The sequence below is a fragment of the Nannospalax galili genome, unplaced genomic scaffold (assembly GCF_000622305.1).
Source record: "Nannospalax galili isolate Female #2095 unplaced genomic scaffold, S.galili_v1.0 scaffold227, whole genome shotgun sequence".
NCBI classification, from domain to species: domain Eukaryota; kingdom Metazoa; phylum Chordata; class Mammalia; order Rodentia; family Spalacidae; genus Nannospalax; species Nannospalax galili.
The window spans coordinates 10309373-10333964 of NW_008360303.1; the positions used below are offsets into that span (position 1 = coordinate 10309373).

Consider the following 24592-nt stretch of genomic DNA (forward strand, 5'->3'; position numbering starts at 1 on the left):
CACCCCAAAGAAAAGAAGCCAGTTTCTTGGCTAAAACTCACAATGTCCTTGGGATTCTTTGCAAACTACTCCATTCCAAAAGCCAAAACTGTCGAAAATATTTGGGAGCGTTTATCTAATCCTTAAAAGATTTTAGGGTTACCTCTTCAGAAGGGGGAATGTTAGAGCATCCAAAAGCCCCATTTAAAATCAAAGAAGAAGAAAGAGTACATGAAGTTATCAGAAAAAAGTGATGTCGAGATGTGGGAGGAGTTGGAGGGGAGGGAGTGGGCACGGATTTGATCAAAACACCTTATATACATGTATGAAATTCTCAATAAATTATTTATGTAAATAAAAATATTAACAAAAAAAAAGAAAAAAGAAATTTGGGGATGCTAACCAAAGGTTCAAAGGGGACTCTCATCCCTCTTGACAACTACAATATACCTTAATATAAGTAAAGCAATGCAGAAGCTGTCCCACTTCAGCCAAGAAATGTACAGGCTAAAACTTGACATCATTCATTCACTCATTTGAACACTTGTGTTGGTCTAATGTGCACCTAGAATGTCACTATATGTGAAGATCACATGATCCTTTCTCTCTGGTACCTAACCCATGTCTTCCCTGCTCCAGCTTCTGACTCTCTTCCAGGAGTAAGTAAAAAACTCCAAGCACAATTTTACTTTTGAGAAGCATGGAGAAAGCTTTGTTGCTTTCTCCAGCGTGAGATGGAGAATGAGTACCAGAACCAAGTTCCTAACACTCCTTCTCAGGAATGGCTCCTGTGCTCCATAAACAGGGTCTGGAGCTTTCTTGATTACAATTTTTCCAAACTTAGAAAAAGATTCATTCTTAGATATTGCCTAAAAGTTTCTGTAAAGTCAGGCCACCTCCCTCTTTCCTGCCTCTGCCTGCCAAATGAGCTCTGCCCTCCAGTCCCTGTGCTGGAGACAACCAATGACTGGTCCCATTGGTTCCCCCAATTAGGCATGGAGCCAGGGGCAGCCCCAGTGGGGAACGCTGGGCTCTAACACAGCATTTTCCACTCTAGCACAAAGCCAGGCCAGAGGCCCTGAAGGGAGCTGAGGTCCAGCAGCTGGAGGAGCGCCCCTGGTATTCAAGCATTCCTGGCAGATGAAGTCATCTGAGATATAAAGCCCTTGGCAGTCAGTGCCTAATGATGCAATCGCATTCCCCTTCTCTGTTCTACCATACATAAAATATTCAACAGGTATTGAGTGGAATTTAGAGTCACTGTATTTTCTTTTCTTTGGTGCTGGGGCCCCATCCCTTATCTGCCTTAGGACCCATTTCCTTTCCCTCACTGAGGAAAGCAGGCATTACCTCAGGGAACTGTGGAAGCTCCAAGTGGGTCAGCTACCATGGAAACGGTTACCCAGCACCCCATGGAAGGGATAAATCATCGTGCTGGAAGCCCATTAGAATCCCTTTACTCATTTCTTCAGAGCCTGATGGTCCTACAAACCCTATGACCAGCAGTGGTGGTGTCCCTGCCTTTGTCCTTGAAAACACAAGGTCAACCTCAACTAGGAAAAAACAGTCTTTGAAACTTCCTCTGATAAGACCATTAGAGATGCTAACTGACATTAATCTATACTACCAGGGGAAGCATTACAGAGATGCTTTCTAGGCTAAAGGAGAACCAACTCTTCCAAGCTCCTGTGAAGGAGAAAGGAAACTGGGCTTGAATCCTTGCCTGCTGGTTGTTTGTGATGGGTTTACATTTGATAGAAATGTTAGGCAGAAAATAGTCAATTTAGGTTCAACATGGCACATACTGACAAGAGAAGGTTAAAGAAAATCACCAAGGAAACTCCCTTCTTGGTAACAGAAGAAACCCCAGGAAATTACTTAGCTACTTTGAGCCAGTTTCACAATTTAATCTGTAAAATAAGGAAGCTAAACTAGGTGGTCTTGAAAAATCCCTCCAAAACCCTAAGGTCCTAAAGCTAGCACTTCAATAGTTTTACACCCACCCCAATTTTCTGGCAGTGCATCCCTAGAGTACCATGGTTTCCTGTTCTGACAATAACTGGAGAACTTCCATGCTGAAGAATAAGAATTTAGCTTTTTCCTGGACCCAAGCAGGTACTCACTGTCGGTATCCACTTCCTGTTTCTGGAACTGCTCCAGAAGGTTTTGTGCCCTTCTCTCTGGGTCGGAGCCAGGCATCATCCCTTTGAGATAGTCAAGCAGCTTCTGCAGGCAAGGGAAGTGAGGGGGCTCCCGGAAGTCTTCTGCACACTGGTCAAGCCAGGCCCTCAGGATGGAAGCAATAGCACTGAGAACAAGAAATGAAAAATCACTACACACCAGTGCCTGTGGGACTCAAGCCAAGCCCCACCTAGGCCAGTGCTCACAGGTAAACCTGGGAGGTGGTCAGCAGATAATGTAACCACAAGTTCCTGGAAACACCAGTGATTGCAAAGCACCTGAAAGTAAGCTAACTCCAAGTAACAGCTGGCAGCTGAAGGAGAGTGGGAGGGAGATTGCTAGCATTTTGTTTTTGTTTAAATAAAAAAGAAATCTATACTTTGGAAAACTCAACAAGGACAGAAAAAAATGCAGAAGATTAATAAATTCCAAAAGTAGTTTCTGTATACAACTGGGCCATCAGGATGGCTCAGCTGGTAAAGGGCTAGCTGATGACTTGAGTTTGATCCCTGGATCCCATATGGTAGAAGAGACCCAACTTCAAGTTGTTCTCTGACCTCCACACATGGGCTGTGGCACACAATACAACACACACACACACACACACACACACACACACACACACAGAGGAGATAACTGGCTACCATCAGGTCAGAAATCCATCTGGCAAAAGGAATTGTCTGGGTTTGGGGGGAAAAAGACAATTCATAAATTCAGTCTTATAAACATCGCCAGTGCTTCAGCACGAGCACCAAAAATGTCCTCATAAAATTATCCCTTTGTTTCTCATGTTGCAATGAGGAGAATATGTCACAAGTGGGAAGAACAGTAGGGTGGAGAAGGTAGGTCTTTGAAAGACAAAAAGAAAAGAAAAAGTAAGCAAAACTAGTGGGAAGCAATTTCCTTTGACAGACACACACACAGGGTCTACCAGATGCAGAGCACAGAGAGTTGGAATCATTGTCTGTGCCTGGCTTCCTCAACACACCACTAATAACTCAGGGGTGTTGCCTTTATGTTAGGACAGCCCCTCCCTTCAGGGAAGAGTCAGAGTAATAACAAAAGGATAAAATGTTGGGAACACTATACTCTACACTTCATGTTCAAGACTTCACAGGTACTTCTGGGTCTCATGTCAAAAAACCAGATAATCTGCTTCCTTAACAACCATAACCCCATAAGCAGAATACTCACTGATGCTGGCTGATGAAGACGACAAAACTATCAATTCACCTATATGTGTTTAATTGGCAGAGAAACTATACCTCATCTTAGCTACAGGTCTGAGTGACCAAACTCTTTCAGATACAAAATGGTGTATGTGTATGGGTGCGTGGGTGTGTACATGTGGAGGTCAGAGTTTTTAACCTTGGGCGTCTTTCCTCACAAAACACCCACCTTGCTTTTTGAGGCAGGGGTCTCTCCCTGGGATGTAGAGCTCACAATTAGGCTAGACTGGCTACGTAGCCAGCTCTAGGAATCCTCTTGTTTCTGCCTCCCCAGAACCAGGTGGTCCAGCTTTTCTTTTAATGGGTGGGTGCTGGAACCAACTCAGGTTCTAATCCTTGCTCAGCAAGCACTTTACCAACTGACCATCACCCCAGTCCCACAAAATGTTTTTCTAACAGATTGAGGATATAGTTGAGTAGTATAATATTTGCCTAACATACACAAGGCCCTACGTTTGATCCACAGTACCATAAAAAGGGAAAAATTAAAAGATCAAAATTTAAAAATATAATATTATCTAATTGTACTTCAAACAAATTGTTTACATAACTAAAAAATATAACCTGCTACCCATTATGTGAAACTGCAAGCTGAGCTTTCACAGGTATGTCTTAACTGTCCTATGGCAATAGACCACGATCAAGGCATAAATGATGAAAGCACACTAAATTTTGCTTATAGAGCTCAAGCACAGGCAGAAGTAATGTTAATGTGCTGACTGTTTTCACTGTACATCACTGTTTCACTAATATGTACTACAAGGCATTTGGAATTGTAATACTCAATTATCTGTAAGAAAGTAAATGATATGAAACCATCAAATAATAAAAATAATTCAATACCCTAAATCTTTAGTCCAGATTAAATGAATTTATAAACAAAAACTTCATTCCCATCTAGAAAGCTGGTAGAAAGTAATCTGGGCTCTGGATTAAAATTGAAAACACAAATATGATGAAATGAGGGCCTTTAAGCTGTGTTATTTATGCTTTGTTCACCAAACTTAAATATGATGGATTTTTCAAAATGATTAGCAGTCAGTATTCCAGTAGGCACCACTAACTGGACTCAGTGGATTACAAAAAAGAAAAGAAAAAAAAAAGAGGACGTGAAGGGGGAAGAGACAAGTGTCTGCAGAGGGTAGGGAGGGGTGTTGGGATGGATGGGATCAAGATCAAGAAATAGCACATACATGTACTAAACTGTCAAAGAATAAGTAAAAGTTTTTTAAAATCAAGTCATCATTCTAATGTTTAACTTTCATACCAAATATACTTTATCTGTGAGTAATTCCCTTTCCTTTTGATAGACAGCAAGTCCAGAACCATGATGGGTGTATAGCTGTAATGACAGACCAGAACACAGAAACTCTGACATTCCCACACATCAGCCTGAAGAACACTTTTCTAATTCTTAAAGTAAGGGTGATTTGATCCATTTACTAGAGATCCTTTGATATTCATTGAGAATATAGCCTTTCAACAATACAGGTGAAAACACAGAGAGGTAGTCATTTCACATCACACCATGAAAATCAAAAAGAGGACTATCTAACAAGGAGGCAATAGCCCAGTGAGCCCTCAGTGTTTCTTAACATAAGAATTTCCACACAGAAATCCAAATTTACAAGCCAGATGTGGTGGCTCACACCTGCAATCCTAGTACTCTGGTGGCTGAGGCAGAGGACTGTGTGCATTCAAGGTCAGTCTGGGTGACAGGGTGAGTTCCAGCTCAGCCTGCGTTACAGAGTGAAACCTTGCCTGTCCCACCTCTAGATGAAGAGAGCTATCACTGGATGCTGAGGGAGGGAGGAAGGATCAGTTTTCTCCAGGGACTAGCTCCTTGAGAAGTTATCTAATCCCAAGTGGGCAGCTCTAAACACAGGTGCACAGGAGCACCACTAAGTGGACTCAGTGCCGTGTGTGTGTGTGTGTGTGTGTGTGTGTGTGTGTGTTTGTAAATTTATGGAAATATATGTAACAATATCAATCAAAGAAGAGGACGAGAAATTGCAAGCGAGTGAGAGGTCATAGGAGGAATTAGAGGGGGACTGGGAGGGATGAAAATAATGCAAATACAATACCCATATATGAAATTCTCAAAAAAAATTTTAAATACAAAAGAGAAAGACAGAGGTGAAGATGAAAGGAAAGTAAAGGGAAAAGAAAAGAGGAAATCATTCCACACCAGTAAAAGCCACTGGTGTTAATATATCATTTGCTTCTCAACAGATCATATTTGTTAACTTTCAAATTATGAAACTCATCATTTATTGTGAAAAGAGTAAATCTCTGGGGCTGAAGAGATGGCTTAACGGTTAAGAGCACTGGCTGTTCTTGAAGAGGACCCACATGTAGGCTACAACCATTATTAACTCCAGTTCCAAGTCCATGCACATATGTGGAGCACTTACGTGTGGCAAAACACTCATACACATAAAATATAAATAAAAAAATTTAAAGAGTAAATCTCACAAATGTATATAAACTAAAAAGCAAAATACATACTGCCCCTTCATTTTAACCCTATTCTTATGACATTAGTTTATAGCATATCCTTCCAGACATTTTTGTGTCTATATACACATATTTAAATATGTTTAATATGCAAATACAAATAAACTTTTTCACTTATCAGTATGTTCCAAACTCCTCCACTCACTGCCTCTAGTGCTATCTCACCAGGAACACAATGTTCTGCCTCATGGTGCACATAATTAATCTAAGGATTCTTCCACTAGCAGGCAGATATTTAAGTAATTTTCAAGTTCTTGTGATTGTAAACAATTATAAAATGTGTGTCTTAGTTTTCATCCGTGTACATGTGTGAGTAGTTCTGCAAGGCATATTGTGCAGAGCGTATGTCTGTGAAAAGCTGCAGCTCCAGAAGGCTGAGGAAAGGCTGGGGTGACCCAGTGCCCACTCTGTCCTCCTCGGTCTAACACTGCCAACTTGCTCTGTTAAACAAGCTCCTCAGTTTACCCTTTGTGTCAGTGACCTTCCCGATGGTTAGCCTAAGGAGGTTCTGAGAGTTCACCACAAATCCAGACACTGAACTTGCCTGGCAAAGCATTTTCACCAAAAAGAGGAATAGAGGAGGAGGAAGAAAAGGTAGGAGAGAAGGAGGGGGAAGAGGAGGTGGGGAGGAAGAAGAGAAAGACACTCAAAGACAGCACAACAAAAACGAGCAGACCCCTGCCCTCCTATCAGCAGTGTTTCTCAGAAGCCAGGGAGGGGGGCTTTCTGGAAAGGCCTAGGTCCTTGCCCAACACTCAAAGTAGCTTTATGTTTGCCAGGCCTCAGAAAAAACTTTCTGTTCTTCATAGACTAAGCAGCAGATACAAATGTGAAACTGTTAAAAGTCCAAAAAGGAAAGCAACATCACAAAATTATGATAAACACAATTAGGGGACAATGGCTTTTCCAAGATTCCCTGCCCGGCTCCACTCCTAATCTAAACTATACGCTAAGCAGAACTGAGGGGGAGGAGTACCTTACTAGGAAGGGAAATTCTGGTTGAGGTCACCAATGCACAGAAAAGGTGTGCCTACTTGACTGGAGAAGTCACTTGTCCCTGTGCACAGATAAAAAGGGAGGCTGAGAGAAAAAAAGTGCAATTCCTCGTGGGTGGTGTCACCTGTCACCTCAGGGACTTTGCTTCTAACTCCACTGACCCCTAATTGGAGAAGGGACAGAAAACACCTGCCTGCATCTATATGACTCTGATCAGTTGCGATTTCAAATGACATGTCAATAGGATCTTCTGAGATACTTCAAGAGAGATGTAATTGATAACACTCTCACAGTGATTTGCCAAAAGTTACAAAGTGACTGAAAGATAAAATGGCTCAGTGGGATCAACTCATGAAAATCAGCTCAAAGAATCTGTCTCCTGTCACAGAGAACATGATACTGTGGGCAGATAAGCAGACCATGCCAGAACCCATGTGACTTCAAGACTGCTGGAAGAAGGTCATTACTATGAACAAATTCTACACACACACCACACACACACACACACACACACACACACACACACACATCCTTCCTAAGGGTCACTCTGGGACACAGCAATTCAAAGTCTCAAACTAGAATATTAACCATGAGACAGGAGTCCTGAATGATTTGCAAAACTGCAGTGAAACTGTGAAAACTTTCTGAAAGCACATGGACAGAGTAAGACTATGCCATAGTCTACAGTTAAGGAGGAAAGTCTGCACATGGCTTCCTTTTCCAAAAGCAACTTTTTGGTGGATTACAGAGCAGAAATCCTCAGTCTCAAAGGGCAGTTTGAATCTGAGTAGACATACCAGGTATGTGGCCAGAGGCAGCAGCTACATCTGCTGGCAGAGGGGACATGGTAGTATTTTTTACCATGGGCATTGTTTGCAATAAACACCTTTGCAACCTATTACAAAAGCCTATAGAGAAAGGAAGATCAGCTCAGATGTCAATGTGTGGAGCCTGCTGATGTGGCTTCTAAGGCTGTTCCTTCCAGAAACGAGACCCTGGGGAGAATTAATTGACTAACTAAACCAATACTATTAAGTACCCTTTAGTTTCCATATTCACAAAAATTTACTAATTATATGATAAGTGTCACAATAGGGGAGTTGAGGGACCCTTGGAAGCATTGACCTTCAGAGGGAACTTGGTCAAGTCTTCAGGAGGTCCTCCTTGAGAGCTGAAATCTTATGGATAAGGAGTCAGTGGGGGGTGAAGACTGGGGCAATACTGCAAGCAAAAGTCCTGGGGGGAGAGAACCAAGCACTAAGGGACTTGGGACCTCTAAAGAACTGAAAGAGAGGGGAGGAATACAGCATGGGTATACACAGGAGCTATGCTCACTGACTTCTCAGCAAGCACAAGTCACACTTGTTAACACCTGGTTAGAAGGTAATGGACAGGTGACTTGGCAGAGAGAGGAACTGGCACAGAATTTCCAACTACTGGGGACCTTTAGACATGCAGTGCACAGCCAAAGGGTTGACACGCAGCAGGTGTGCTTGAAGCATCGATTTTTAACAAGCACAGAGATTGTAAGTAAACATATTAAATTGTCCTAAAATTCCATAAGTGACTAAATACTCTAGAATGGGTAAGTTTAATAAAAAGTTTATGATGTATATTATACTTCCCATGATATGTTATCACCAAGTCAAGAAAAATAGGATTACTATGACAAATAGGACAACGCTGCCCTTGTAGAGTCCTTTTCCTGCCACAGAAAGAGATTTGAGATAATAATTTATTGTATTTAAGGCTGGGCGTGGTGGCACACACCTTTAGTCCCAGCACTAGGGAGGCAGAGGCCAGCCTGGTCTACACAGCGAGTTCCAGGCCAGCTAGGGCTACAGGGAGGCCCTGTCTCAAAAAGACCAAAAAAATTTTTTTTATTGTATTTAATCATCATCAGAAGATAATACATAGAACGTTTTTGAAATACAGCAAGATGTTTTCCTATTCTATCACATTCTCCAAAAACTTGATCATCTCCACAAGTAATGAGAAAGTAAGATGTGAGCCTTGTAAGGAACATAGCTGTGCCTTTGCCAAGCTCTGCTGGTGGGATCCATTGCATTTTGTCTTTCAGGGAACGAAGGCTAAGTCGACCTTGACCCTAACTGAACTGGACCCTCCACTTTGATCTCATAGTCACAGAACGGTGTTCCTCTGTTTCAGGGAAGATTGCCAAATAGAGGCTGCCTCTGAGGCTTCCAGCGAGATGGTTTTCCTGATGAGAAAGAACAGAGGATGGTACAGAGCTTCTTCTCTCCCCCTCACCAAAGAATGGAAACATTACTATCTGGACTTGTCAGGGTCATCTTGCCTTGGCTTCTTGTACTTTCCATTGTTACACTGTGGTTTGTGGTTAAATAAGGATTAGAACACTGTGAGGGGAATCAAAGGAGGGACCAAGATAGAGCCAGGAAAAAATAAATGCAAACGAAGCCAAAGTCAAGATCTAAGCACAAGGAGGCAAGGACAGGGCAGGGCCCAGTGGGCAATTAAAGAAGAGAAAATGCCTCAAGACTATAGGAGGGAGGAAAAAATCTGATAGGAAGATGCTCAGAAATACTGAAGAAGTAGTGGAGGACCAGGGTAGGAGAGGGATAAGATGAGCCTGAAACCTGTTACCCAAAGTCAAGGTTACCTATACATCTGTCTTTCATTCCCACACCAAGTTCTTAAGAGAAACATTTTCATTTTTTTACCACAGGGGAAGAAGAGGCTACATAGTGTAGATAATAAAACCTTGGTGAAATCCAAGCTTTTTTACTTATTCACTATGTGACCTTGGATGTGTTCCTTAAATGGATCCCTAGGCTGCTCTTCTGCAAATAGAGTAACAATATAGAGGGTCATTAGGAGGAGAATTTTTAAAGTACATACAGTGTTTATCATGGACAGGCACTGTTCTTACTAAGCAGTCAATAACTTCTAGCTATTGTTAGAAAAGAACATGGCAACAATCCACCAAAATCATCATTTCGGGATCTCAATAACTCTCTCTCCAATTCCCCACTGTCTTTGAGAAGGGAGTTTGCATATTATAAATAGGCCTCTATTTAAAAATTTGCTGAAGTTCTCTATAGTTTCCACCATTAGAACAGAGTTCTGTTGGTAACATCAGATGCTACAAGGCACCAAGGACAGGAAGCAACCTCTCATGTGATGGGCCTGACTAATTTGCAAGTCTTCCTTTCTTTTCTCATATCCTTCAAACCATCCCCTTCTCCAGGAAACAAGTCTAACTTCCACATCTCATAACAACTGTTTGGAGACCTTGTTGGGTGTTCATTCTATAGTAAAGCAATAGCTGGGCGAAACAGTGGGAATTGAAGGAAATGATGCAAAACCGAAAGACCACAGGATAAGAACAGTGTCACCACGGTGTTACAACAATCTCATTCTTCATGTGCTGCTGTGGTCTTATTCCTATGAGCTGCTAGCAGGGCAAGGGGATCACAAGCAAGCCAAACACCTGCTCCTACATGTCAGGCCTAAGCTAGGTGGGATGCTCAGTTTGGTATTTGACTCCAAACACCAGACCCAGCACTGAATCAGCTGCTTAATCTTGGCCAAAGCACCCGAATTAGGGGACCCTTCAATTACATGAACGTGCCTATGAAGTGAGGGCAAGATCTCAGCACATTTACCATGGGAAAGAAAATACAAGGCACCTAGCAGAGTACCTGACATGGGGTGTGAACAAAGCAGACTTCAGAAATGGTGGCAGCTAGGGTGGCCAAGGGCCTTATCACCTCCACTGTCTAAAGGTTGACACGAGAACCCATGCCTGGTTGTGACATCCGTTTACTATTTTCTAACAGGTGGAAAACGCTGTCACATCACCGGTCTTTCTTCTTTTTGAATCATTGATTTAAATGCAGTTTAAATCATTGATTGTTTTATTCTTCCTGAATTGTTACAGCACCTGTTTCTGCTTTGGAACTTTCTACCCACATCCCTTAAGTGCACAACTGTAATGGCTTTTAAAATTCTCCTATTCGTCTTTCTTTGTCCTGCAATTTAAAGATAATACCAGGATCTTTAGTTTGGCACATTGTTTCTCCATTTCTTTTGTTTTACTTTTACATTATAATCTTTAATTCTACATTTTGAAGGTTTGCTTTTATTGTTTTGTTGTTGTGTTTGTTTGGTGTCTTTTTGAGACTGAGATATGTGTCCCAGGTTGGTCATGAACTTAACAATTCCACAACTCCACATGCTGACATTACAGATAAATATCACCATGCCCAAGTTTGGTGTTTTATGTCTCTTTTTTACTGGATTTGGTTTTTTTATCCCTCTTTCTTTTCCCATTTTCCATAAAATCACTCAGTTCAATTGCCTTCTAGGGTGTTGGGATTTTCTGGAAAGATTATTGATTGTAAACACTCCAGGAAGACTTTTAAAACATTTTCTACTCTAATTTCCTTGGGCATTAATAATTACAGCCAACTTTCTTTAACTTTTCTTTAAAGTAGGCCCAATGTCTTGGATTCATATTTACATAAGCTTCTACCAACAACTGGATCCTAGGGTCAGTATCTACAGTTTCAGGAAAGGATTACAAGTATGGCATTTCTACTTTCTGAATGTGTAGAAACGAAAATAGAATGATTTCAACAATTTGAAGAACTGTGATGGCAAAGAGCTTGAGAAAACAGAGCTGGCATTCCAGACGGGAAGTGATGAGGTTCAATTAAAGAGAAGGAAACAGAAGCTATCTCAATATTAGAAAAGAGATTAAAAATATGAAGTGTCATTTAGTTTTTAATCTCTTTAAAATATTTTTAAAAGTTGTTCACAGAGAGAGAGAGAGAGAGAGAGAGAGAGAGAGAGAGAGAGGGGGGAGAGAGAGGTGAGAGAGAGGGACAGAGGAGGATGGAAGGGGAGCATGGATTTCAGGGGACTCACATGACGGTCAGAGAGGGCAGAGAGATGAGGGACAGAGAGAGGGGGAGACGGGGACAGAGAGAGACAGAGAGGAGGGGCCCACTTCAGTGCTGCATAGTATTCTAGCAGATGTGACGGGCCATTGTCACATCAGCCCAGGCAGAACCACCAATCGGATGTTTGACAATCATCAACAATATCGGTAATTAATCATAATACTAGGGATGATGAGCTGGAACGTTGGGGTACTAGGCATGTTCAGTGCGCTCAGAGAGAGGGAGAGAGAGAGCTCTCATACATTTCAAAGAATAAAGTTCTACACGGCTGGTTACCATCCCTTCTTTATATTCTGCTCATTTCTGAATTCAATGGTTGCAACAAATTTGTCTCATGAAAAATGTCCTTTTCTTAACTGGTTCAAATTTTATTATTCTAAAAGACAGCATTTTATCACGTAAAACTGTCGGCAGGAAGGATGAGGCGGCACAGGTGGAATGAATGGGAGCAGAGATATTTTCTGCTGTCATAGGAAGTGAGTTTCCTGATTCCTAAATAGTGGCCATTTTAGGGATCCTAGTGGGGGTGGGGGGAACATGGCCCAACTATTCTCTACATCAGCCTAGCCTGAACACCAGAAGTCACTTTGTGGCAAAGGTCCTAACATCTGGAAGCCAGACGTGGAGATAGGATTCTTGGCAACTAAAGATATTCTTGCTGAGCCAGCTGACTTTGGAGGTCCAGGTACTGTAGAAAGCCTAAACAGTACCACCCTGAGCAATCTGTTAACTTATTTTTAATGCATGAAAAGTCAGATGTGGCACAGTATACCAGGAACCAATCTTTCATCTTGAGTACTATTTTCCTTCTTTAAGGTCCTCTGATAACTTGATTAGATCCATATTTACAAATATCAGGGAAACTGATAACTTGGTACATGTGAGCCTATATGAAATGTGCGATTCCTCTATGATTTACAGAAAAACTGGAAAAAAAAAAGCAAACAATATTTGGGTATTTATCTGCTCACGGTTAAATCCAATAGTGATTCCCTGTTGCCACCCCCAGTTTTCCCCAGGTCTGCCCCAAGTGGGATGCTGAGTTATCAGAATGTCACTAGCTTCCTGCTGTCTGCTGCCCACCTGAAATCACAATGGAACAGATTTGGAGCAAAGGAAAACAGCAAGCATCTGTCACTCCTGGCCTTGCTCCATCAGACAGCGTGTCAGCTCTGATCTTTATGACCACAGAGAGCAGCTGTGATGTCATGGCTTAATAATAAGTAAATAAAAGCCTGTCTGCGTTTTCCTTCCAGTCTTACTAAGGCTGGCTACAGGCTTTTTAAGAGAGAAAAGCAGTCAGAGATATCTCTCAAAAGTCTAATATAATATTTGGAATACATCTCTGGTTTGGGTTTCTGAAAAATCACATTATTTCACCTTAGAGAAATTATTCACAAATATTTCACCTGCACTTGAAAGGACCTCAGAGATCAGATGATCCAGGAGCTCACTTTTCAAATGAAGAATGTGAAACTGAAGTGGCTAAGCAGGGGCCACATGGGTGGTGAGGGACAGTACCAGCGTAGGAGCTGGGACTGAGCTCTGAGGGCTCTACCCAGAGCCTTGGTCTTTGATCTTCCAGGTGGCTGGGCCTGGACTACCTCAGCATTTGATTCACCTAATTATAAAAAGTAATGTGAATGGATAAATATCCAGGTAAGTATGCTTAGATGTGCACAAATGAAGTCAGTTTTCACTTGGGGACTACATCCTCAACACTGCAGCAGGGTTTCTTACTGAGGCTCTCATGACAGTAAGGGGGGGAGCCTTGTTCTGGGCATTCTAGGACATTTAGCATCGTCTCTGCCCTCTACCTGCTAGATGCCAGGAGTATGCACCTCACTCAAGCACAGCCAAAATGTCTCCAAATACTGGCAAACATCAAAGTCACCTTGCAAGAATCCATGCCACGTACCCTGCCTTCCATACATCTATGGGTCAGGAGGAAGCCTTCACTCGTGGCTCCAGGTGTCAGAGGTCTGGGCTACTTGAGAATTTTGTAGTTACATATGGGTGGGAGAAGTGCGTCTTCAGTTTCTTCTCAGAAAAATGAAGCAATGACCATATGTAGAAATGGACATTTTCAGGATAGTCACGAGAGAGAGAGAGAGAGAGAGAGAGAGAGAGAGAGAGAGAGAGAGAGAGAGAATAAAAAGATAATGGGGACATGGAATAAAAATTAAGGAGTAGAAAAAATTAAACAGGAAGAAAGAAGAAAGAGAAATGGAAGTAGAAAGAGGTCATCAGAGAGAGGGGACTTTAACATTCCAGAGTCTGTGGGACAGAGCAACCTATTATAAAATAAAGTGGTATGTTTTCATCCAGCACAATTCTTTAAAAAGGCAACTCAGTTTGAGCAAAAGGGTCAAGAACTTTCTACCGAGTCACTGTGAGTCTTTGGGAAAGGACTATTGTCCTCAGATAACAGACCCCTCAGGGGAATTCTGTGTGAAGCTCTTTGTTAAGGCTTCATGTGCTTAAAACTCTAAAGCTATTTAAAACAGCTTAGCCTGGAGTTTCACCCACGTTAGTGTTCCCAGTGCACAATGAATTTCAGTGGAACTTTAACATAATGAACGCAACTTTTCATATCCCAGGGTACAATCAATTTTCTTAACTGCTACTTCCCCCAAACCTATTTAATCTCAAAAACACCCCCTGAGAAACAGAAAGGCTCGGGTACGTTTCAGACTGTTACTCTTGGGTATTCCAGTGGCTAATTGAATGATAGTTCTAAATTTGACTTGGTGCCAACACACGTAGGTGACAAAGGGCTTTGACCAAATCCATTCACAGGTCTAGGGCATGTTTGGCATGCTGATCACTCAATTCCTATTGCATCTCTTCTTCTGGACATACTCAAAGATTTCTCTTTAAAAAGTTGTTACTTTAGTTAAGTTTACATGGATAAACAGAAACAATTTTTAAACACTTCTTATGATTTGTAAGCTCTAACGTGCTTCAGAGTCACTTGATCTTTGAATGCAGATTCTAATCCATAAATTGAGGGTGGGGCATGAGCATCTTCATCAAATAAGCTTCCTGGTGATGCTGAGCTGTGGTTCCACAGCCATGCTAAGTAGGATGGTCCCAAGTCCAACCCACCCTGATGGCTTCTCATACTGCTTCCCTCCTGAACTAACCTTCCATGGGTGACTGCCCATAGCTCGCCAGGAGAAATCCAGGCCCTTTTGTGAGCAATTAAAGGCCGTATAGCATAACCCCAGTCTAGCTTCAGCCCCACAGGCTCTCCTTATCCACAGGCACACCCAGAAGCAACACCAACAGGTCTATGTCATTTCTCAAAATTCCATGTGCAATGAATTTCTTCTGCTCTGACCCCGGTATTCTGCCCCTCTTCAACTCCTCTTCCCATGCCTTCTGGGCTAAAATTTCCTCCTCCTCCTTCTCCCCTCTGCTCACCCCCATTCAGCTGCTCTGTTCTAGTCTCCTCTGCCAGACACAATTTTCCTAAGTCTAAGCAGTAGAGGGCCCAGGGCCCAGTCCTTGGACCTTCTCTTTAGTCCCCAGAAGATCATAGCCAGTATCACAGTTTTAAATACCATCTATAAACTAAGGCTAAGTATACACCTCTATCCAGAAGGATCTACAAAACCAGACTCATCCTCTCAACTCAAAATTAACATCTAAGACTACCTTGCTGACACACACTCCCCATCAAACTTGATCCCCATTCCTAGTCTTGCTGGTTTCAAAAAGCAGAGGTTCTATCAGTTGGTCAAATCTTAGCCCTTGGAGGCGTTCTGGTCCCCTCTTTGGCTCTCAAATGGGTCATCTGTTTAGCAGAGCCTGTCAACGCCTTCAAGATGTCTGCAGAAGCAGAGCACCTCTACTGTCCTTGCTTGAGCCCAAACTACCATCACCCTTGCCTTGGGTCCTTGCAAAGGTCCTAACCAGGTTCTCAGCTAGCACAACACCTTTGCCTCTAGCCCCACTGCCAGTGCACTCTCCACAGCAAGCCTATTAAACTACAACTGAGGCCGAAATACTTTCTCAAAACCTTCTGTGTGCTTTTTTACCTTCCTCAGGATCAAATTCAATGTCCTTTCCCAGGCCCTTCACGTCCTCTTATGATCTGTACCTGTCACCACCACCTCATGCATCTCACCAGAGTACCTGCCAAGTCTCTCGCTGTCTCACTGCTGCATCTCCAATACTGTTGCCACCTCAGAGACCTTTTCACATTCTCTCTGTCTCAACATCACAAGATTCAGCCTGTACCTCATTCAACTGCAATTTGGGGGTCACCAGATCAGAGCACCTGATCCACACACCTGGTGAAACCCATCAGGACCCGGCTACCATCCTGGCCTTGTTCTCCGTCACTCTTCTGTGCTTACTCTTACTTCGTAAGAGCTGTATCATTGTTTTTGTTCACTTGTTTTACATACTTGTCTATTTCCTATCCCTTAGGATAGTGCCTGGCTAACAGTACACACTCAATAAATTATTCCTGGGTAAATAAGGATCATTAGGTAATTTTTTTAAAAAGCCTGGGCATGTAGGCTTTACGGGGAAAAATCAGGGTAGCATCCAAAGGAATAAGTCTACTAAAGTACTTTGGTTTTGGTATGAGACAAGGTCTGTGATACGGTCAAGACCAGCCTTGAACTCATGGTCCTCCTGCCTCAGTCTTGAAGGTCTTGGGATTACAGGTGCATACCACCATGCTCAGCTAACATTACTGTTCTGACAGTTAGTGATGGCTAGAAAAGACACACTTACTTCCTGATCACGGCCTTGGACTCTGACGAACTTGGACTTCCATCTTCTTCACAGTTTGGGTCTGTCAGGTTTCCATACCTTCAGAGATGAAAATAAGCAAGCAGAAATAGTCAGAAGGATGCTCTTTCAATTTCAAGCACAAAATAACAGCTACACTTTGGTAGTAATTGAAAGAAATAGTTATGAAACATCAATAAAAATGATGCAGTGTTACCAACAGTACATAATGGGTATAGCTGTACATTCCAAACAGAAACATGATTTAACTACCACACTACTTCAAAATGCTCTCATAATATTTCCATATTTTCTGGATTTTTTAGATTACATTAGGTTTTCATCTCAGTAGGAGGATCAAGTGTTACATGCTACAAAGACAGATTTCTCATGAATTCTCACACACAAGCCTACATCTCTGCCCTCTGCTGCCTCCACATGAGTGAGACACGGTCTGTGGACATACTTCCACACTCATGTCACACACAGGTACAAATGATGCCTCCAAACAGACACCTGAGAGTCTGTTCTCCTTGTGGATAGATCCTGTTGGAAAATCCTGGAAATGACTCTAGATTCTCAAACAAAGGTGGGATAGATAGAGAGCTGAGGAGCAGGTCTTGTGCTTAGATTTTTTTAAATCTTGTTCATTACTGACTCACATTATACTAAAATAAGTTGATCAGTTGCTAGGTATAATATTAGCTCTTCTTCTAACTTCACAGGGCCCATTTTATACTAATATATCATGTTTTGTTAGGCTAAGAATACATATTAGGGGCTGGGGATATGACTCAGTGATAGAGTGCTTGTGCACATGCACAGGGTCCAGGCTTCAATCTTTAGCATTATAAGCAGGAAAAGAAAGAATGTGCATTTACTAAATTGACACCTAATTCTTAAAGAAAACTCTATTAATTTATAATGCCTGGACTATTCTGCAGTTTCTCCTTCCAACAAGAAAGAATTCAATCCCTAGAGTTTGAAAAGCTGTTTGTCTAACCTAAAGTTTTGATAACAGAAATTCTATAATTGGTGGGTTTACATTTTTAAAGTGCACACTTTTGTCTTGTATAATGAGATTAAAGGCTCCGGTACCCTTATGGCTTCTTGTTCCTAGGATTTACAAATCCTTTTAAAAATAAAAGCCCACCATCTGGTTTGACTGAGTGTCAGTCCATCTGGTGTCTCCATCACCCTATCCTGACACGTTCCAGGTTGTGTCTTTAGGCACCACACACACACACACACACACACACACACACCTGCTCTTTTATCTCTGTCTCATCTGCCTTAGGGGTTTCTTAGTCTCACAAAGGTATTTTCCACTGGTCTGGCCCTCTTCCCCCGTGCTTGCTGTACCTGCCATATGAGAGTTTCCAGGGCCACCCTTTGCTCTTCCTGAGATAGGAGCTTGATCAGATTAAGGTTTCCTCAACCCCACATGAGCCAGGCAGGAGTAGGAAATGAAGTTCCTAGTAAATAAACAGTGGGATATTTTTGGCTCTACCCTTGGCCACCATCATAGTGAACTGTGTCCTCATGTTGCCTCACAACAGGCTTTGTGGTTTGCTGAAGTAGGAAAGACTGGGGTGGGTGCAATGAAGAGGGGGCACTTGCAAGGCCAGTGTATTCCCATCTCTCTACAGCCATCAATTATTAAATATGGCCCTTGATCTTTGTTTTTGTTACACTAATTAGTCTATTAGTGTTCTCTCTGGTTATTTTGGAAATGTCTTTTATCTTCCAACTAGAGGCTAGGAGAAACAGAAACAAAGGAAGAATGCTCTTTCCAGGAAAAGATAACAGGTTTCACCGTTCTGATATTTTTCTTTTCAAGATTTTTACTAAAGTTTTCCGACTGTCCTCCTACTCCCTGTCTCTACTATAGCTTCTCACACTTGCCAGCTCTTTTTCAGCTCTTTGAAGAGCTGAGGTGGAGGTCTGAATGACACCAGTACCTACCTCAGGTCCTCCCCAAGAGGTGATCCCACAGTATATTATCAAGTGACATCAAGAAAAACTAAGCAACTTATACCAGTGAGCAAAGATCTTGCTCATTAATTAACCTGATACCAATGACAATGGACGAGATCACAAAACTATTCTCTTGACTGCCAGAATGTCCACAGTTCACAATCAGGGCTAGGGTGATGGTTTCAAAATAACTTGGATATCTGTAAGATCCATCAATAATAAGGCCTGGGTTGGCAGGGAACAGGGTCCAATCACTCATTATTGCTCCATTTGACCCATTAAGAAACCCTCTGGCTCTGCCTTTACTATGTACTTAAACCAAATACTTCTCATCACTTTCATTTTTTTTTTTTTTTTTTTTTTACTGCCACCATTTTGGGGTTAAAGCAGTTCAACAGCCACTTAACTAGTATGATTGCCTGGCTTCTGTCCAGTTGTCAGAGCAATCCAGTTCAAAGTAAGTTAGATCACAACCTTCCTCTGCTCAAAATCCACCCATGGCTCCAATCTAAGAAAAGAGCAGTCTCACCTCTGTCACAAGACCCTAAATCATCTGCCCACAGCTCTACCCACACCTCCCACAATTTGCCTTCACTTCATGCCCTTCCGGCTGTATGGCCACCTTCTGCCTCACCTACCCACCAGTATCCCCCTGCCTCACAACGAAGCACTTGCCTCTGCTAGTTCCCCAACCTGTGCCAACGACAGGTTCCCTTGGCCCCTCGGAGCATTCCTCAAGTGCTGCCGTATCGGCGAGGTCTTCACTGGCCATCCTATATAAAATGCAACCCAACTCAATAACAGCATTCCCTTCACTATTTTATTCTTCTCTGCAGCTTTTAAGGTCTTCCAATACACTCTAAAATTAATGTAGTTATGTTGGGTGTCCACTAGAACATAAACTCTATTATGAATAGGCTTTTTTACTCATTTATTCACGGCTCTTTGGAGCTTAAAACAGGGCCTGCACTCTGCTGGCACAGGGGAGCCATTTGTTGTGAACAAATGAGTGTTCTAGTGGGACCAGAGCAGACATGGTAACAGACTGCTCCAATACTAGGTTCATTCTCTGCAAAAGCACCATCTGGCCTTCCACTTATACAATCATCTTAACCTGTCTATACTTTCATTTCTAAGGGCTTAGGAGCATAAAAAGTTGATTTCAAGCTTTAGCTATGATTATTTTTAAAAATAATCTAAAATTAGCATGAAAAAGGTTTTAAGACTTTAAAAACTGAGATCTTGAAGGCATCATCAGTATAAAATGCAAAGGTGTATGCACTGTTACAAAGGAAACAAAAGAGTGTGAGAACCTTCTAGACCTTAATACACTGGGCAGGGGAACTCTCTACCTCTACACCTTTCTTAGTCATTAGGAGAATTAATGTTCTATAGGGGGTTTAAAAAAAAAACCTAACTTAGCTTTGGAATCAAGAACTTTTTGATGTTCATTTCTGAGAGTTTTATTAGATTAGGAATGTTTCTTTGATGTTTCCCTGAACCTGCTCATAGCCTCCTATCAAAAATCAAAGTCAAGCCGGGCGTGGTGGCGCACGCCTTTAGTCCCAGCACTTGGGAAGCAGAGGCAGGCAGATCTCTGTGAGTTCCAGGCCAGCCTGGTCTACATAGTGAGTTCAAGGCCAGCTGGGGCTATAGGGAGACCCTGTCTCAAAAAAGAAATACTAAAAAAAAAAAAATCACAAAGTCAAGTTCACTTCTTTTACTCCAAGGGAGAAAATAAACAATGTGCATGTCATGTGCTTAATTAATGGCAATGGAAAAGCTACAGTCATGCCTGGCAACAATGTCATCTTCAATTTCTGCACAGCCTCCCTGGAACTTAAGACCAAAGCCCAGCCTCCTAGCCTTACCAATGAGCAACTGCCTGTCTTCATAAAACTTGTATCAAAATACAAACTGGCTGAAGACATTTGACATGGTTTTCTCTGTTGTCACAGGGCAAAAGGAAAGATTTACAAATGTTTGCAAAGTATACCCTTAAGCAATTATTTATTGTAGACTAAAAACTACTAGAAATAAATCCCAGCATAACATTTAAGAAATGAAGAGCTATTTCCAATGGGTCTCTTTGGAGCCCATCTGAGCAGATGAATGTTTAATATGCGTCAGAAAGGGGATAACTAGGGTATCAGTGGTTCAGTGAACCCCTAGGATGGAGTTGTCCACAGAGACAGTCTCTGCTTTGGAGGGCAGACTTTCTCATTTTTGTGCCCCCAAAGGAAAGTCTCAGTAGAAGCAGACCAGGATGGGGTCATCCTGAAGAACTTTGTGAGCACTTCTTGATGCATGTGAGTCACTGATGATAGCAGGAAACAGGCATTGAGACTTGCTATGCGCCAGGCACTGTGCCAAGTGCCTTGGGTGGATTGTTTCACTTGATTCTCATAACGGTTCTACAGGGTGGTATCATTAGTTCAATTTTTTGTTTGTTTTTGTTTGTTTGTTTGTTTGTTTTTGTCTTTTTGAGACAGGGTCACCTTGTAGCCCCAGCTGTCCTAGAACCTTGAACTCAAAAAGATCCACCTGCCTCTGCCTCCTGAGTGCTGGGATTAAAGGCGTACGCCATCATGCCTGGCTCCATTAGTCCAGTTTTACCGAAGGGAAAAATGTGGTCCTGAGAGCTTACACAATAAACCCTGGAAGACACAGCACATAAGAGGAGCAGGGATTTGAACTTGAAAAGCAAGGCTCTGGGCCCAGCATTAAGTCATTACCCTCCCACACAGGCTGGAAAGCCTTAATTACTTACTCCTTTTATATGAGGTCAAGACCCTGTTCATTCATTCATTTAATCTTCATTGGGTAAGGAATGTTTATTAAGGACTATGTCCAGGTACTAACTCTGCTAGACACTAAGAATAAAACAGCAGAAGCTAGGGAGATTGTTCAGTGGATAAGGTGCTTGCATAGTGAGCATGGGACCTGAGTTCAAATCTCTAGCATCCATATAAGAAACTGGGCATGGCCATACGTACTTATAACCCCAGCACTGTAGGGGATGGGGACAGGAGGATCACCGGGGCTTGCTGACCACCAGCCTACCTTCATGTTCAGTGAGAAATTCTGTCTTAAGATGGAGAGTGATAAAACAGGACATCTGCATCCTTCTCTGCCTTCTGTGTACTCATACACATGTATACACACTACACACACACACACACACACACACACACACACACACCTTGTCCCTTTTAGCATTTCCCCCACATTTTGTGTTGGTGAAGATCAAGAGGGTCGGGAGGTGGCTAAGTGGATAAGAGTGCTTGAGAACCCGAGTTTGAATCCCAAGCACCCACTTGAAAAGCCGAGCATGGCTGTCGTGTCTGTAATTCCAGAATTCAAGGTGAAGACAGGAGGATCCTGAGAGTTCCTCAAGGTAGGCAGGCCCTGCCAGAGCAGTGGGGGAGGACACACAGGGTACAGGGCCCTGCTATGGCATCTATGTGGGCACACATGGGCATGCACCCACCCATATATACACACTACACACACACACACACACACACACACACACACACACACCTGAAAAAAAAAGAACAACATAGCAAAGAAAAAATCCCTATTTTCTGGGAGCACACACATACTGAGGGGATATAGAAAACTATGCAAAAATTAGTTAATATATACTCAGAATTAAATACAATGGAGAGAGATCAAGCAGGTTAGGGTGTCTGGGCACCATGGAAGGTCAGAGGTTGCTGTTTCAATGGGAGATGTGACAAGTAAAACCCTTCAGAGGCTAAGGGAGTAGGCTATGCAGATCCCTAGAGGAAGAGCAGGTAAGGCCTGAGAACAGTGGCAGAAAGGTGTGGTTTGTTTGGTTAGCTGGTTTGTGGTGGGTTTTTTCTGTTTTTCATTTGTTTGTGTTAGACAGGCTCTCACTATGTAACCCTGGCTAGCCCAGAACAACTCACAAAGATCCATTTGCCTCTGCCTCCCAAAGGTGTGTGCGACCATGCCAAGCTAAAAAGTGAAGAGTGGAACAGAGTGAACAGGAGGTGAGGCCTGAGGAAAGGGACAGGTCAGGATGACTTAGCACATTGTGGCAAAGTTTGCTTTCTTCTATAGCCCCTGGGCCTAACAGTAGACAATAAACACTCAAGTAAATTAATTTACCTTCTATTTCTACTACTGTGAATAAAAGAAAGCCTAGAAAAGAGAAGAAAAAGGAGATACTTGGAATAGTGAACGATGAAACTGAGATCTCACAGGAAGCTGTGAGGGACTCTGGGAGTCTCTGCTTTTGAATAAATCCCAGCTTCAGAACACTTGGGCATCCATCTTCAACTGACCCAAAAGAACATGGGCCAGGCATGGGGAAAACACTCAGAAACTGACCTTGCCTCAGGAGGATGCCTGTGTTTGTCACAGCCAGCAGCTTTCTGCAATACCAAGTGAAGCCCAGGAAAGACTTTGGGGTTTTTTGTTGTTTTGTTTTGCTTTAGTTTGGGGCTGTATTGTGCTGTATTGTGCTGTATTGTGCTTTGTTTTGTTTTGTTTTGTTTTGTTTTGACAGAGTCTTCCTAGTCCCAGTCTGCCTGGAACTCACTATGTAGACCAGGCTTGTCTTGATTTTGCAGAGGTCCACCTGCCTCTGACTCCTGACAGATGAGATTAAAGGTGTGCACCACCACGATGGGCATGGGGACAACTTTGGACTGAATCCTGCAGATCAGAAAGGGTTGCTCTGAATAATCTCCTTCAAGGTAGGCACCCTGACTCCCAAGTCTGACCAAGACTGGGAGTCTGGCCACCTAGCCTACCTTGGAAGAATCCTGTTCCCACTTTGAAGTTGGTCAAAAATGTCCTTGGGCCTGTTAGTAACATATTCTGTTCCAAAGTCCAAAAATGTCGAAAGTATTTGGGAGCTTGTATCTAATTCTTAAAAGATTTTAGGGTTACCTCTTCAGAGGGGGGAATGTTAGAGTAGCCAAAAGCCCCATAAAAATAAATAAATATATCAAAGAAGAAAGAGTACGTGAAGTTATCAGAAAAAAAAGTGATGGGGAGATATGGGAGGAGTTGGAGGGGACAGAGTGGGCATGAATTTGATCAAAATACCTTATATGCATGTATGAAATTCTCAATATATTGTTTATTTTAAAAAAAGAAGTAAATTACTAGATTCAGCCCCCACACACACACACAAAAAGAGTTTGCTAAAGGAGCCTACAGAGATGGCTCAGCAATAAGAGCACTGTTTGCATAAGCACAAGGACCTGAATTTGAATCCCTAGCACTCATCTATCTATAATCCTGTGCTGTGCATGGGGGTCACTGGGGTTTGCTGGCTAGCAGCCTAGCTCCAGGTTCAATGAATGACCCTGTCTCAAGGGAACAAGGTAGGGCGTGATAGACAAAGACACTCCAAGCCTTTCTTTGGCTTCTGCATACACACATGGGTACCCCCCCCATGTGTGTATAAGAACTTACATCATATGCACATTCACACACACACACACACACACACACATCTACTAGCAACTTTGGATCCTTTTTTTTTTAGAAAAAAAGCTAATTGTACATTTTTGTGTATAATTTAGGGGATTCTCAGACTTTCATAAATTTATCCAGGGATCCTGGCTTATGACTGTCCAAGCACTTTTCTTTAGGGTCTTTTTACCCTAACTGCCTAGCCAATTCCCACCTCCTATTCTTATCACACCATCCTCTGAAAAGGTTACCCAAATTGCCAATAGGGAATCAGGACGCAGAACACTCTGGTTTCTTCCATGCTGAACAGGGACACAGGGTGAGGTAATTGGGGTACCCCTTCAGTGGGTCTATTTAAAAGGCTCCCAAATTGCATAACTCTTATCTCTAAGGGGAAAAGAAAGTCCTTGAATCGTGAATAGGAGATGGGAAGGAAAAGTAAAGGCAAGAGTAATTAGCATTACAAGTTCTAGTGAGAGTCCATTGGAATTTCTTGACAAGGGCTTCCAAAAGCATCTCTCTATTGGGTTCCTCCTCTTTTTTCTTTTGTCTTCCAAGGCTGGACTC

At 42.4% G+C, this 24592-nt stretch overlaps 1 protein-coding gene across 4 annotated transcripts in view; it reads right to left on the reverse strand.

Moving 5' to 3' along the window:
- Positions 1-24592, reverse strand: part of Rgl1 (ral guanine nucleotide dissociation stimulator like 1) — a 351061-nt gene that overhangs the window by 46508 nt on the left and 279961 nt on the right. For all 4 annotated transcript variants that reach the window (XM_029559234.1, XM_008824291.3, XM_008824289.3 and 1 more), the window contains 2 exons: positions 16598-16675; positions 2103-2287 (listed from right to left, as the gene is read on the reverse strand). In XM_029559234.1, coding sequence (XP_029415094.1) covers positions 2103-2287; positions 16598-16675 — 263 coding nt within the window. The remainder of the gene's footprint in view (positions 1-2102; positions 2288-16597; positions 16676-24592) is intronic.